Source organism: Eurytemora carolleeae, unplaced genomic scaffold (assembly GCF_000591075.1).
Source record: "Eurytemora carolleeae unplaced genomic scaffold, Eaff_2.0 scaffold1054, whole genome shotgun sequence".
Taxonomy (NCBI): domain Eukaryota; kingdom Metazoa; phylum Arthropoda; class Copepoda; order Calanoida; family Temoridae; genus Eurytemora; species Eurytemora carolleeae.
The window spans coordinates 51,307-64,958 of NW_019397933.1; the positions used below are offsets into that span (position 1 = coordinate 51,307).

General features: G+C 36.4%; 4 protein-coding genes across 6 annotated transcripts in view; 2 read left to right on the forward strand and 2 right to left on the reverse strand.

Annotated features, from left to right (window-relative positions):
- LOC111716371 (pheromone receptor transcription factor) overlaps window positions 1-170 on the reverse strand; it is a 3,089-nt gene extending 2,919 nt beyond the window's left edge. Inside the window, exon 1 of the mRNA XM_023491817.1 lies at window positions 68-170. Coding sequence (XP_023347585.1) covers window positions 68-161 — 94 coding nt within the window. The 5' untranslated portion in view covers window positions 162-170. The remainder of the gene's footprint in view (window positions 1-67) is intronic.
- Window positions 171-1,836: 1,666 nt separating this feature from the next.
- On the forward strand, window positions 1,837-3,618 carry LOC111716373 (protein-lysine N-methyltransferase EEF2KMT-like). The gene is made up of 4 exons (XM_023491819.1): window positions 1,837-2,205; window positions 2,519-2,625; window positions 3,048-3,375; window positions 3,485-3,618. The coding sequence occupies exons 1-4, from the start codon at window positions 1,868-1,870 to the stop codon at window positions 3,603-3,605; spliced, it is 894 nt and encodes a 297-aa protein (XP_023347587.1). The 5' UTR covers window positions 1,837-1,867; the 3' UTR covers window positions 3,606-3,618.
- LOC111716372 (enoyl-[acyl-carrier-protein] reductase, mitochondrial-like) lies at window positions 3,594-5,753 on the forward strand. Its single transcript, XM_023491818.1, has 4 exons — window positions 3,594-3,842; window positions 4,337-4,672; window positions 4,738-5,016; window positions 5,491-5,753. The coding sequence occupies exons 1-4, from the start codon at window positions 3,618-3,620 to the stop codon at window positions 5,704-5,706; spliced, it is 1,056 nt and encodes a 351-aa protein (XP_023347586.1). The 5' UTR covers window positions 3,594-3,617; the 3' UTR covers window positions 5,707-5,753.
- Window positions 5,754-5,801: 48 nt separating this feature from the next.
- LOC111716374 (charged multivesicular body protein 2a) lies at window positions 5,802-13,473 on the reverse strand. 3 transcript variants are annotated; one of them, XR_002768469.1, is made up of 8 exons: window positions 13,263-13,473; window positions 13,080-13,193; window positions 12,376-12,475; window positions 11,915-11,998; window positions 11,421-11,486; window positions 9,442-9,549; window positions 8,556-9,319; window positions 8,171-8,238 (listed from the first exon to the last, which is right to left on the reverse strand). XR_002768469.1 is itself a non-coding variant. In XM_023491822.1 (7 exons), exons 1-6 carry the CDS (start codon window positions 8,643-8,645, stop codon window positions 6,320-6,322), a joined length of 687 nt encoding a protein of 228 aa, XP_023347590.1. In that variant the 5' UTR covers window positions 8,646-9,205; the 3' UTR covers window positions 5,803-6,163; window positions 6,276-6,319. The 3 variants fall into 3 exon arrangements, 2 of the variants coding, with proteins under 2 accessions (XP_023347589.1, XP_023347590.1); XM_023491822.1 differs by lacking the exons at window positions 9,442-9,549; window positions 11,421-11,486; window positions 11,915-11,998; ... (1 more) ...; window positions 13,080-13,193; window positions 13,263-13,473 and adding exons at window positions 5,803-6,163; window positions 6,276-6,373; window positions 6,883-7,055; window positions 7,281-7,410; window positions 7,580-7,731 and having other exon boundaries at window positions 8,151-8,238; window positions 8,556-9,205; XM_023491821.1 differs by lacking the exons at window positions 9,442-9,549; window positions 11,421-11,486; window positions 11,915-11,998; ... (1 more) ...; window positions 13,080-13,193; window positions 13,263-13,473 and adding exons at window positions 5,802-6,373; window positions 6,883-7,055; window positions 7,281-7,410; window positions 7,580-7,731 and having other exon boundaries at window positions 8,151-8,238; window positions 8,556-9,205.
- Window positions 13,474-13,652: the final 179 nt, after the last annotated feature.

Genomic DNA, 13,652 nt, shown 5'->3' on the forward strand with positions numbered 1-13,652 from the left:
CAACAAAATTTCACAATTTTTCTGGGGGGGGAGGGTCCAAAAATCGTCCAAAAATCTTAAAATTTACCCATTTTCTTCTGAGACTCTGCCATTTCAGTTCTTAACTTCAGTTCGGCAACATAATTGTTCATTATCGAGATCTGAATAAGAATTAGATTCATTAAATAATTACTACAAAAATCCGAATATGTATTACAGGTGCGTATATATAGTCAGGAATATTTCAAGGATGGAGGGCTTAGGTTTTTCCCTTTTTAAGGGGGGGGGGAGTTGAGCATTTAGTGGGGCCCAAAACCCCCCTGAGCACCTTAGTCACTGTAGTCCCTTCTGAATACGCCTCTGATGAATTAGATGAATTAGAAGATTCAATAAATTAAGAACATTATTCAGATTAAGAGCAATGAATTAAAACATAATAGATATCAGACAACTGCAGCATACAGTGCTAATTAATTGATAAGAAACAAGACTTAACATATTTTATAGATAATTAGGCGTTAAGTTTATCCTAAATTTCTATGAGATTAGGATCTAGAAAAGCCATTAACTCTCTGATCTTTATTCTTCAATTTAAAAGTTATAAATATATAATTCTGAAAAACTAAATCAGCTGTTTCAAACTACAAAGTACACTGTTAAGAAACAGGGGTGTTTATTTCCCCTGAAGAAAAGTGATAAATACCAACAAATTAAGAATGATTTTTAAACTGACTTCAAGGAATGCGAAAAAGTATATAAAATCCCTGTTGGAGACAAAATAAAAAATTGTCTGTTTACAGTTTTACACCAAATTTCCATGTGTTTGTTTAAATATATATTTAAAGTTGAAAATTAAACATTGTTACATTAAACACATATAATATGGAATGGCTGGACATCGGTTATGAGCTTTATACTTTGTTTATAAATCAAGATATTTAAGCCATTAAACGATCCATATTAATAAGACAGAAGATTTAATTTAATCTTGGAATTCCGATAGATCAGTGAAATGGTTTCCAGAGGGTTTCTAAAAAATAGCTAGTTTCCTGAGCTCCTTCTCGGTAATGTTACATCGTCTATGCGCACATCTCCCCTACTGAACTTCTGACCTACTTCGATGTTTATTTTTGTATTATTTGAGGGTAAGGTTAGGTTAAGACAATTTCCATGGGCCGAGCGCTGCGGCTAGGACAGGCTAGGGGGCCGGGCGCTGCGGCCACAAGTCCATCTAGCAGCTGTAAAACCATGTGCTAGTAGGTCGGATGTTTAGTATAACGGATTTGGCGTAGGTCCGAAGTGGAGTATAGCGGATTTGCGTGTGCCGAAAGATACACCATCCCTGTTAGTGTTCTCTCTATAGATAGTGGTCCTGTAGTTCACACGTACTTCAGGTTCTTCAGGGTACGTTATGTTGGCCGCTAGATGTTCTTGCTAAATTCTTATCTGATAGATTCCTCTTTTGGACAAAGAAATTGTCAAGGTTTTCCAAGGGGTTTATCTGTATTTTCCTCAGGGTTATAGATTATAAAAGTATCACTTATCACAATTTTCCTTATATATATATATATATATAGTGACACTTTTACATGGGTAGGAGGAAACCCGATAGCTCGTATATGCGTTTTTTCTAGTCAGGGGTATATAAAGACGCGCATTGGCCGCTAAGTAAAATTTAGTGAATCCGCCCCTGGATCTAGTGATTTCAACTTTTTATTGGTTTAATTGGTGAATTTATGTTATTGTATCACTGGTGTGATAATTAAAACATCTCATTTTTTTGTCTATGTTGGCCATTCAGTAGATTAGCCATTCATCTAGTTTATTAGTTATTAGTAGGAGTCTTTCTGTGTGAAGCAGATATCTAAAACATATATTTACAGAAATAATGGAAAAAGTTGTGGAACATTTTTTCATCTGGAGAACAGACTTGAAAAGGTTAGACGAACTTATTACTCCATCTTCATCCTCTCAGGTTCAAACAGAGATTATCCAGAGAACAGTTGGTTCACACCTCAACAAAACATTCCCAGTTTTCTCCGAGTTCAATCTACGGTTCTGTAAACATGTTATCCGGCTCCTGGAGAACTGTAACTGTGAGGTTCAGGATGAGTTCTACGAGCTTATCCAACAAACCCTCCTTATTTCAGAGAAATCAGAATCCTTCAAATCCTATTTTCTTGGTTCTCAAACCATCTCCTTGCTAGAGAAACCAGAACTTATCAGGTATTATTTACAAAACCAGAAAGAATTATCCCCAAATAATGAAAAATTAAAAAATTAAAGTCAAATTTGTTTTATTCTTGATACTTTTTACCCAAAAATTAATTCCTCCCCCCCCCCCAAAAGTCATTTATTTTCCCTTGTTCAGCGTAAAAAACCCTAAAAAATGTTTCTGCTCCGTGATAACATAACTTCTGGGGGGGGGAAATGGTTTTCAAAAGGGGGGGGGGAGATTCCTCGAGAAAATAAACACCACTGAAACTAGATAACTGTTTTAAAAATACTGATTTACCAAGATCTCATGATGATATTACAGTGATGGAACTACTGGTTTGAACACGTGGACTGCAGGAATACATCTGACTAGATGGATTAGTTCTCAACCTAGAACCTGGCTGGACGGAGCTAGAGTAGTAGAACTAGGTAGATCAATGAACTATACCAGGATTCTTGTCGTGATTTTTCAATTATTAATTTAAAAAGAAATTTGCATGTATTGAGAAAATATGAGGATAAATTGTGTGATTATGTGGGAAAATCGGTAATTTTGAAGGTAAAATGGTAATTTTGAAGGTAAATTGGTAATTTTGAGGTGTTAACGTTAACTTTGTTGATAAATTGATAATTTAGAGGCGGAACTAGTAATTTTTAGGAACTTATTTTGGTGAAACATTGATTTTATGTATTTCAATGATTTAAAAGGCAGATTCAATTTTAGAGTTCAATGAGAGCTGCCTGAGAGATATAAAAAGGTTATTTAAGAAAACAATCTAAATATATCATCTAGCTAAGGATCAGTTTTGCCCCAATTAAAGCTTGCTAAAATAACCTTGGTTTAATTCTAGGGGCTGGAGCTGGAATTACAGCGATCTTCACAATAAAACAGTTTGAAAATGTAGAAGAGTATATAGCAACAGACTGCCATCCATTAGTACTGAAGAACATGAGCAGAAACATTGAACTAAACCTGAACAGAGAAAAGAATTCTAGATCTGTAAAATACAAGGTTCTGAACCTTGACTGGGAATCAGACGAGGAGACTAGGTTTGCTCCGGATATAGTTCTAGGCGCGGACATAGTTTTTGATCCTAGTTTAGTTCCCAGCTTGGTTTCTACTATTTCTAAACTTCTCTGCGAAAAGAACGGAACAGCCTTCATCTGTAGCACAGTCAGGAAACAAATCCATCCAATAAAAGATTAACTTCTAGAAAATTCGATTTAATTTTTTTTTACCCGAAAGGAACCTTGGCCAAGATGTGTGTTAATGGATTTTGTCGAATAGGAATGAGGAAACCTACCAAGGTTTCTTAGAGAACCTGGAGCAGAGATACCTGCGCTGGTCTCGGATATCCTACGAATCCTCGGACCCAGTCCAAATCCTTAAAATAAATCTTGAATCCTGATTTTGTTTCAGAATGAATGGTCTAAGTGCTTTTCTTCTTCCACGCGGAGTAATTTTAACCCGAGCCCGTAGGTTCAGCTCCGTGAGCACAGAACGACTGGAATTTGATAAGTTTGGTATTCCTACCGAGGTTATTCAACTAAAGCGTGAGGAGACAAAATTTAATCTCAAGTCCGGAGAAGTTCTGGTTCGATTTCTCGCTAGTCCTGTTAATCCTGCAGATATAAACACTATTCAGGTTAATTTTCATTCATATTTTAAGTTACATTTAAACATTTGAATAGGTACGACCGTCCCTTCCTGAGTAGATACGTTCTTCCTGAGTAGATACGTTATGACTCCAAGGGGTTTCTTTTCTTGCTCAATTATGCTCGAGAATTTTCCTCATCTGTCGGATTTGATCAACACGGCTCATGGGTGTTTTATTTGTTTAGGGGGTTTATTTTTCTCAAAAATCACTCCTCTTCATTATTTTCAATCCAGACCTTAGGTATTTTTCTCAGGGATTTATTCGTTGTATTGGGGAAAATAAAAATGATGTTTAGGGGTAAAAAATAAATATTTGTGGGAAAGTTTAAAAAATAGTGAATAAACTTGTCTTTTGATTCTGATTTTTCATTGTTAAAATATATAAATATATAATTGTATCTCAGTGTTTGTTTAATGAAATGTTACCTCTTGCCATAAACAATAAACATGACAAGTGCTAGGATACTATTTCTATATTTCCAGGGAACTTATCCAATAAAACCGACTCTACCTGGAGTTGGAGGAGGAGAAGGTGTAGCAGAAGTATTGGAGACTAAGGGCTCTAAATTAGAACCCGGAGATTGGGTTCTACCAGGTCTAGCTATGTCAGGGACCTGGAGAACACACGGAGTGTACGAAGAGGGAAACCTGATCAAAATACGGAATGATATCTCTGTAGAGAGTGCTGCAACCTTGATGATAAATCCTGCAACAGCGCTGAGAATGTTGGAGGATTTTATCCCTCTCCGTGCAGGTGACTGGATAGTACAGAACGGAGCAAATAGTGCGGTCGGACTGGCTGTTATTGAGATAGCAAAGGTACAAATACGAATGCCAGAAATCAACAAAATTTCACAATTTTTCTTAGAATTTTACGTTTTTAGATCAAGAATTTGAAAACAATAAACGTGGTGCGTAACCGGGAAAATATTGATGAATTAAAAGCTCAAATGAAGAGGATGGGAGCTGATGAAGTTCTTACAGAGGAAGAAGCTCGAAGAGCCTGGAGAGAACTACCCCGCCCCCGCCTAGCATTAAATTGTGTGGGTGGAGCAAGTGGGACGGAACTATGTAAGGCCCTGGGAGAGGATGGTGTACATGTTACCTACGGTGGTATGTCTCTGAAACCTGTTATAGCTGCCACGTCACATATGATCTTCAAGGTAAACCTACGTTATTATTTCCTTTAATGGGACTAGACGTAAATTCAGTTGGCTTATCCTATTTACAAAGGTACTCATTGTATCTTTGCCCGAGCATAGCGTTTCCAGGAACTAAAATATAGAATGATAAAAATCTGAATATCTCCGTGTTCTTTGATCAGGCGAAAATTTTAAAGGGTACCGTTGTAAATCGGACACGCCAATCTACAGGTACCGTCGTAAATCGGACACCCAATCTACTTAACCTAACCTAACCGTAAAAAAACTAATTTATTTGAAAATTCTTGAAAAAGTGGTCATGCCAAAAAGTAAAATCTGCAGTGAAGTCTTCCCCACCTCGCACACTCGAAGGTATGAGTTCATGTCTGCCGTTGGAGGAGACAGTCAAAGGGGTGGGGTAAAATCACGTCAGGAGTAGGAGTAAATCACATTTGATCTCTTTATATGTTTNTTATCTTGAAAATAATGTTTTAGAATATAAGTTTGCGAGGATTCTGGTTATCTCGGTGGTATAAAGAGCAGGGAATGAATAAAACAAGATTAAAAATGATCTCCCAGCTCACAGATATGATCGCAGCTAAGGATCTCTCTCCTCCACCTTTAAACCCTATTCCTTTTAATCAATTTAAACCTGCTCTTGAAACTACACTAAAAGGTTTCAAAGGCGCAAAATTTATTTTCAAAATGTAAAATGTACCAATGAATGCGAAGTTATGAAATATATATTTTATTAACAATCACAGTTTTTACACAAATTATTAGATTATCAAATATTTTTACGTATGTAAAAAAAAAACATCTCATCATTATGAAATCAAAGAATTAAAATACCTTAAGTTTAAGTGTATTTAGTAAAGTTTAGAGCAAGAACAAATAAATGTACTCAACAATCTCAATTATAGCGATTAAGAAACTCAAATTAAATAATTACTCAGTTTTAGATGCTCAAAATTAGCACTTCTTCATTGCTTTGTTTGGACCTATGGATAGAAAAATTAAGCGATGAACAATATAAACTGGGGAATAATATAGATATTAATGTTTACTAAATACTCATTATCATAAACATTTTGAGATAATATTAAAGTGTTTCCTTGAACTTCTCTTTAGTTTGGGAGATAATTTTCTATACGAGCAGGTTCAAGCTCTATAGAGGAGGCAACATTTTCTGTATTTTCGACCAAATCGAGTTCATGATCTCAATATAAAAAGAGCAATGATAAGTGTCAAAATTAGCGATACTGAAAATATTTTTCTCCCTGAAGAAAATCCAAATATTTGAAACTACAAAATATCTCTAGTTCTATTCTCTCCGAAGATTATCCAAGCGAGCCTGTAAATCTGCATCGGCATCCGCCTAAATTAGATTTTAGTGATTATTTTATTTTATTCTTACCTACAGCTTATCTACAGCTTATCTTGTTTTTGAAGTTTGTTATGAAATATAAGGACTTAATGGCGTTCCCTCCCCCCCACCAAAAAAAATCATTAAAAAATCAAGATATATAAAAAAATGTAGGCAAATTTAATAATTGGAGCGAAAATTTATCAAGAAAATAGTATCCGATGCCAGCTTATACGCAAAAAAAAACTAATTAAGGAATCGGGTTTTTGCCACAAACATAAATTCCCTATTTCTTTTTAACCTGATGGTCTAATGCTTTGATATTTCAAACTTAGATTATTTGTTTTAACATAAATCATAGTTTGAAATATCGAAGGTTTATGACAATGGGTATAAATGGGATAGGGAATAGAAAATCAGAACTTGTGGAGAAGATTCAATTCATTTGACCAACTTTTAAAAAAAATCTTTTGAGAGGAAAACTGTTTTTAAGGTTGAATCTGTGAGAGTAGAAAATTTACCTCTGCTCCGGCAGGAACAGCTGTTTTGCCTTTGGCTCCAGGAGCTGCAATACTACCACCAGCAATAGGAACAGCAGTCAGCTGATCGGTCAACTGGAGACCTAGCTCGTCAAGAACCTGCGTAACTATTGCGTCACTCTCTTCCTCCTCGTCATCATCTCCCATTGCGTCATCTTAACATTCAATGATGGATATTAAAACTGAAAAGTAAAATTATATGTCTTTTTGTGTGCATTTGTACAAACAATGTATGTCGTAAAGCTTAATGCATGCAAGGACGAATAGAGAAGGATAACTCCATATTCGTTAAAAGCTTAATATAGCAAACATTTCTCTTCCTCTTACTGGATAAAATCATGAAAGTACCATTACACCAGTTTTATATTTATCAATCTTACCGATAACATCATTCATCATTTCTTCTTTCATGTCCATTATCTCGGACTGCTTCTCAAACTCCTGCATTATCTTCTGTATCTCAGGGAGCTTCATCTGCCTGTTCATGCTCATCATAGCTCTAGTTACGCCCTGAACATTTTATAATTATACTGACTGACTTGACTGACTTGGCTGACTTGGCTGACTTGGCTGACTTGACTGACTTGACTGACTTGGCTGACTTGGCTGAAATGACTGACTTGGCTGACTTGGCTGAAATGACTGACTGACTAGACTGAATAAAAAAATATTTAACAACCTTCATAGCCTGTGCCATGGCGTTCTGTGACTTGAGTGTCTGTATCTTCAATGAGACTGCCTGAATGTTAGCCTTCATGAGCATAAACTTCTTAACATATCTCCTGGTTCGAACCAGATCCTTGGCCATGATCTTCACTGAATCCATCTGCCCTGAAATAGTATTATTCAAGGAAGAATCACATTTGAATATTAATCTAAGTAAGGAAAGTATTTTTCATTAGAAATAAAGAATAATAAATAAATATGAAAGGAAACCCGACATGTAACCCCCATAATCCATCAGGGCATCACCCTTATCCAGCGTAATAATAATAATAATAAGAAGGGTAGATCTGATAAGGAACCCGACATGGTCAAGGGACCGACATTAATGAATTCGACAAGTTGCTGAACTACCAACATCCGGCCCAAATCCTGGATCTCAGGAATCTTTAACTTCAAACGGGTGTTACAAGATTTGAGCCGGGGTGGTTGAAAGTTTAAGCAACCTAGCACAAATTGATAAAATATGGTTCCAGGTTCTCATAATTCGAATTTTATAAGCATGACATGAGTGAAAACAAACTTACCTTGTTTTGCCATTTTTTTAATGTCTGCAATAATTTTCTTCTCTTGTTGTTCCATCTTTGCTCTTTCTCTATCCAACTCTCTCATCGCCTAAACGCATTTATTAAAAAATTTTAAAATAAAGGGAAAGATCTTAGACCATGGTAATGGCAATGTTGCCTACTGCGTTTTATTTAGTTAAATCAAACAATTTATTAAAATGAAAAATTAGACTATTAAGAAATAGATTTTAAAAATAATTACGGAGCTTCAACTTTAAAGAAATTCTTTCATAAGTTTTTTCTTTCAACAAAATAAATGTTTCCCTGAGAGTTTTATTTGTACGCACTTCGTGTTAATAAGATATATAAAAATAGAATAATGATTATCAGGAATATTTTTATAAAAAAAAATTATTAAAATTTTACTTTTGTGAGAGCTCGCTGATTCTTCCTCAGCATCTCATCCGGGGTCAACTTCCTGCCAAACAACCACTCCATTCTTTCTGAAACAATCATAACAAATAATAATCACTTAAAACATTTTCAAAATGTGAAATATCAAAGAACTTGTCAGCTGTACTATTGATGGATAGAAAATGAAGCATATGGTTGATAGTATTGAGATAGGTCTGCTCTAGGTCAAAGCAGAACTCAACTAGAAAACCAGTTTCTAACTGAATATTCTTGATTCCCATCATTTCACTAAACTCCACCCCCTCGGCAGCTTGAGCACACTCCGCAGCTAACCTCAGAACTGTGTTCTTCTGGGTTTCCATAATCTCCAGTTTATCTCGGAGTCTGGAGTCTAGATCTGAGATCTTGATCTCTAGTTTAGAGATGAGTTTCTCTTTGGTGTTTGGAAACATGATTCCTAACTCCGTTTTCGAGATATCCATCTTTATAAACAGCTCCCTTTGATCTCTATGGTTTTTGTATCCGGCCTCCAACCTTTCCAATTCCTTCTCCGAAGATCTCCATATCTCTAGATGCTCTCTATGAACTTGGATCAACTCTGAGATTCCCTTTTCCAATCTTTTCAACATATTTCTGAAAAAAATTAAAACTTGATAGAAATATATAGGTTAGAGTTGTTCTGTTTTAAATCAGGTAACAGTGTGATTACTATCCTCGTATTCTTCTTCCTCTTCCTTCTCCCATAATCTCCCCAGGGGTTTCTTTACTCTTTCAACCTTAAAAGGAAGAGTAGAGATCCACAACATGACACGCATCCAGGTATTCAGTTCAAATTTAGAAGTAAAATAATGTTTAGTTAAATCTTCTGATGAAATATAAAATACCAAGAATTTGATACCTCGTCCGTTACTATTTCGTATATTGAGGCGTGTACTTCCTCCATAGTTAGGTCAGCGTTCACGTGAACCCAAGTATCATCATTTAGTAGATCATAGTTTTCCCTAACCTAAAGTACACAGAATAGATCATAGTTATCCTAGACGTAGAGTATACAACATAGATTATAGTTCTCCTAGACGTAAAGTACAAAAATAGATCATAGTTATCCTAGACCAGAGTACACAATATAGATCATAGTTCTCCTAGACCTAGAGTACACAACATAGATCATAGTTCTCCTAGACGTAGAGTACACAACATAGATCATAGTTCTCCTAGACCTAGAGTAAACAACATAGATCATAGTTCTCCTGAACCTAGAGTACACAACATAGATCATAGTTCTCCTAGACCTAGAGTACACAACATAGATCATAGTTGTACTAGACCTAGAGTACACAACATAGATAATAGTTCTCCTAGACGTAGAGTACACAACATAGATTATAGTTCTCCTAGACCTAGAGTACACAAAATAGATCGTAGTTATCCTATACCTAGAGTACACAACATAGATCATAGTTCTCCTGAACCTTGAGTACATAACAAAGATCATAGTTATCCTAGACCAGAGTACACAACATAGATCATAGTTCTCCTAGACCTAGAGTACACAACGTCCTAGACGTAGAGAACACAACATGGATCATAGTTCTCCTAGACCTAGAGTACACAACATAGAATATAGTTATCCAAGAACTAGAGTACACAAAATAGATCATAGTTCTCCTGGATCTGGAGTACACAAAATAGATCAACGTTTTCCCAGACCTAGGACATTTTTCAAACCAAATCCCTCCTCATTGGACTAGTGTTAATTTTTCCTGCAGCCTGTAGTCAAACCACGGTAGACGTTGAAAATATAGTGTTGGAATAGACTGGCAAACAAAGGAAAACATTTAATTTAAGTTGTCTGGAAAATGAAACTATTTTGTAGTTATTATTATTATTATTATTATTAAAGGACAACCCATCATTCAATGAAATGGGGGTCGGCGCTCCTAGCCGCCGAAACGTATCCATGGGCTGACCGAACCGTGTCACCCTAGGGAGAAGACTTATACCAGGCGATCTGCCCAAGACAGCTCCATTTCTGAAGACTCTCTAAAAACCAGGCGATCTGCCCAAGACAGCTCCATTTCTGGAGACTCTCTAAAAACCAGGCGATCTGCCCAAGACAGCTCCATTTCTGGAGACTCAAAAACCAGGCGATCTGCCCAAGACAGCTCCATTTCTGGAGACTCAAAAACCAGGCGGTCTGCCCAAGACAGCTCCATTTCTGGAGACTCAAAAACCAGGCGATCTGCCCAAGACAGCTCCATTTCTGGAGACTCAAAAACCAGGCGGTCTGCCCAAGACAGCTCCATTTCTGGAGACTCAAAAACCAGGCGATCTGCCCAAGACAGCTCCATTTCTGGAGACTCAAAAACCAGGCGGTCTGCCCAAGACAGCTCCATTTCTGGAGACTCAAAAACCAGGCGGTCTGCCCAAGACAGCTCCATTTCTGGAGACTCAAAAACCAGGCGGTCTGCCCAAGACAGCTCCATTTCTGGAGACTCAAAAACCAGGCGGTCTGCCCAAGACAGCTCCATTTCTGGAGACTCAAAAACCAGGCGATCTGCCCAAGACAGCTCCATTTCTGGAGACTCAAAAACCAGGCGGTCTGCCCAAGACAGCTCCGTTTATGGAGACTCTCTGAAAACCAGGGGATCTGCCAAAGACAACTCCGTTTCTGGATACTCTCTAAAAACCAGGCGATCTGCCCAAGACAGCTCCGTTTCTGGATACTCTCTAAAACCAGACGATCTGCCAAAGACAACAGCGTTTATGGATACTCTCTAAAAACCAGGCGATCTGCCTAAGACAACTCCGTTTATGGATACTCTCTAAAACCCAGGCGATCCGCCCAGTATTTAAAACTGAAGATTCAAAACTTACTCTAACTTGGAACTCTGTTTTTTCATATCTTTCTCCTCCGAAGTCTGCTCTGGCCTTTGCAACCTCCTAATCATTGAAGAGTTTAAGTATAATTCTAATATTTTCTTTATTTTAAAATTTTCTTCAATTTCTTTCAGTGATAACTAGAAAATTATAGAACAGGAAGACGACAATAAAGCAATACTAAAGTGCATTTGATGTTGTTACAAAGCAAATAGTTTTATAAGTCATTTATTAAATCACTTACTAACTTAAATGGGTCTGTTTACAATGCACAATTGCTGTGCCTCATGTACATTGGACTATTTAAAGTCATAACTAGAGTTTAAAAGTCAACTTCCTATTCCACAGTTTTCTGGTTCAATTGTATGTACTGAAGATGCTAAAACATATTTCAGAAAGTTAGCAGGTAACAAAATTCTTATTTTTTTCCCCGAATCTGTTTAAAACCTGGAAAATAAATAATTTTTTAAATGTTTAAATTAGAACTCTACCTCTGATACGTTTAGAAAACAGACAAGGTCTGGTTGTGGTAATCCTACATCTGGCTCCTTACACCACTTTAAACTCATACCAGCCTGCATAGTACACGATCAGAAACACAAGAAACAAGATACGAAAGATGTGAAATGGATGTGTTCTACAATGGTTTACAGAAATGTAATCTAGTCAAGTTGGGGATTATTCTTCCAGGGTTAATTCTAGTCTAAAATTATGAATTTTGGTTTAAATCTGTGTATATATATATATTTATATATTTATATATTTACATTGGCTGAATTTTTTTTGAGGAAACCGATGGGAACCCTGGAGGTAACAANACAAGGATGGTACCTAGTCAACACTAATGAATACTAGTCTACAAGGATGGATACTAGTCTACAAGGATGAATACTAGCCTACAAGCTTTTAATTGACAGAGTTATCATTGATTTAAAAAGGATATAAAAGAAACCTTCGCAGCAGAAAATGCAACTCCACTGAACGCGTATCTATCTATCAGTACAGTTACTCCACTTTCTACAGATTTCTTAATTTCATCCACCAGTTCCCATCTAAAATTGAGTAAACAGAGATAATAAACAACAATATTTATGTGGGAACTCAGTGATAAATCCTGCTTGAGTTGGATTTAAATAATCATCATACAACAGGGACTATAAGCGTAACTTCAAGTACTTTCATTGAAAGAGAGACATACCTGATTCACAACGGTACTTTATAAACATTTAACTGATCAAGGATGACAGACGTTTCCTTATTTATCTACAGAAACGGTTTTACTTGTTAAACAATTTGTTAGCAAGAATTTTTATATTTAAGGAATATTAATATTTACTTTCTTTAAGTGGCAGAACAAAACTATTCACATACGAATATTTGAAAACTGAGTTGGACAACGGACATAGAATATTCAAATTTTTCCAGGAATGAGTGTGACGTCATCCGCATTGAGTTCAAAAAGTACGTTAGCGTACAATCCAATTTTGCGGCTTTTTACGCAACATTTAAAAGATAAATATACAGAGTTCTCTGTCCCCACTGATCAGTCAAAGGTTTAAAGGGGTACTGTTGTGAACCGGGAATGTCCCCCTTTAAATGAAAGGTGTCTTGGAATTACGCTTACACTTCATTTCAGACAAAAGTTAAGATCTGAACCTGTTCGCAGAGAAGAGAAGATGCACCACGTGATCATCCAGTTCTTTATTACAGCTTAGATACTGATCTATCAGTGCTCCTATCCCTGTAGTTCTCTCAGGAAACCTCATCATCCTTAATCAAAGAATAAAACAAACCTTTTAAAAAATAGAAACAGATTTTTTCAAAAAAAATAAAACGTACTTTGCCGGTGTTCCCTCCTCGTTTAATCTATTCACCAACTTCTGAATCTGCGTAGTTTTACCGGATCTATCACATCCCTCGAATACAACCAGAGCTCCTCGTTTTATTGAATTCATATTAGTCTGGAAACATTACGGTTACATAATACACATAATCACGGTTTGAGGTGGAGGAGGGGAACCTCGTTTTATTGAATTCATATTAGTCTGGAAACACTNTACAGATGTCTCCTGATTGGTCGTGTACAGTACTTGTACACAATAGAACATATTATAGATGTTAGTCGATCTCTGTAACTCTCTTATCTTTGGGTTGTACTTAATATAGCAGGACTAAGAAATCAAGCTTATACAGTGTAGACTGAGGCCGTTCCTAGCATAAACTACATTG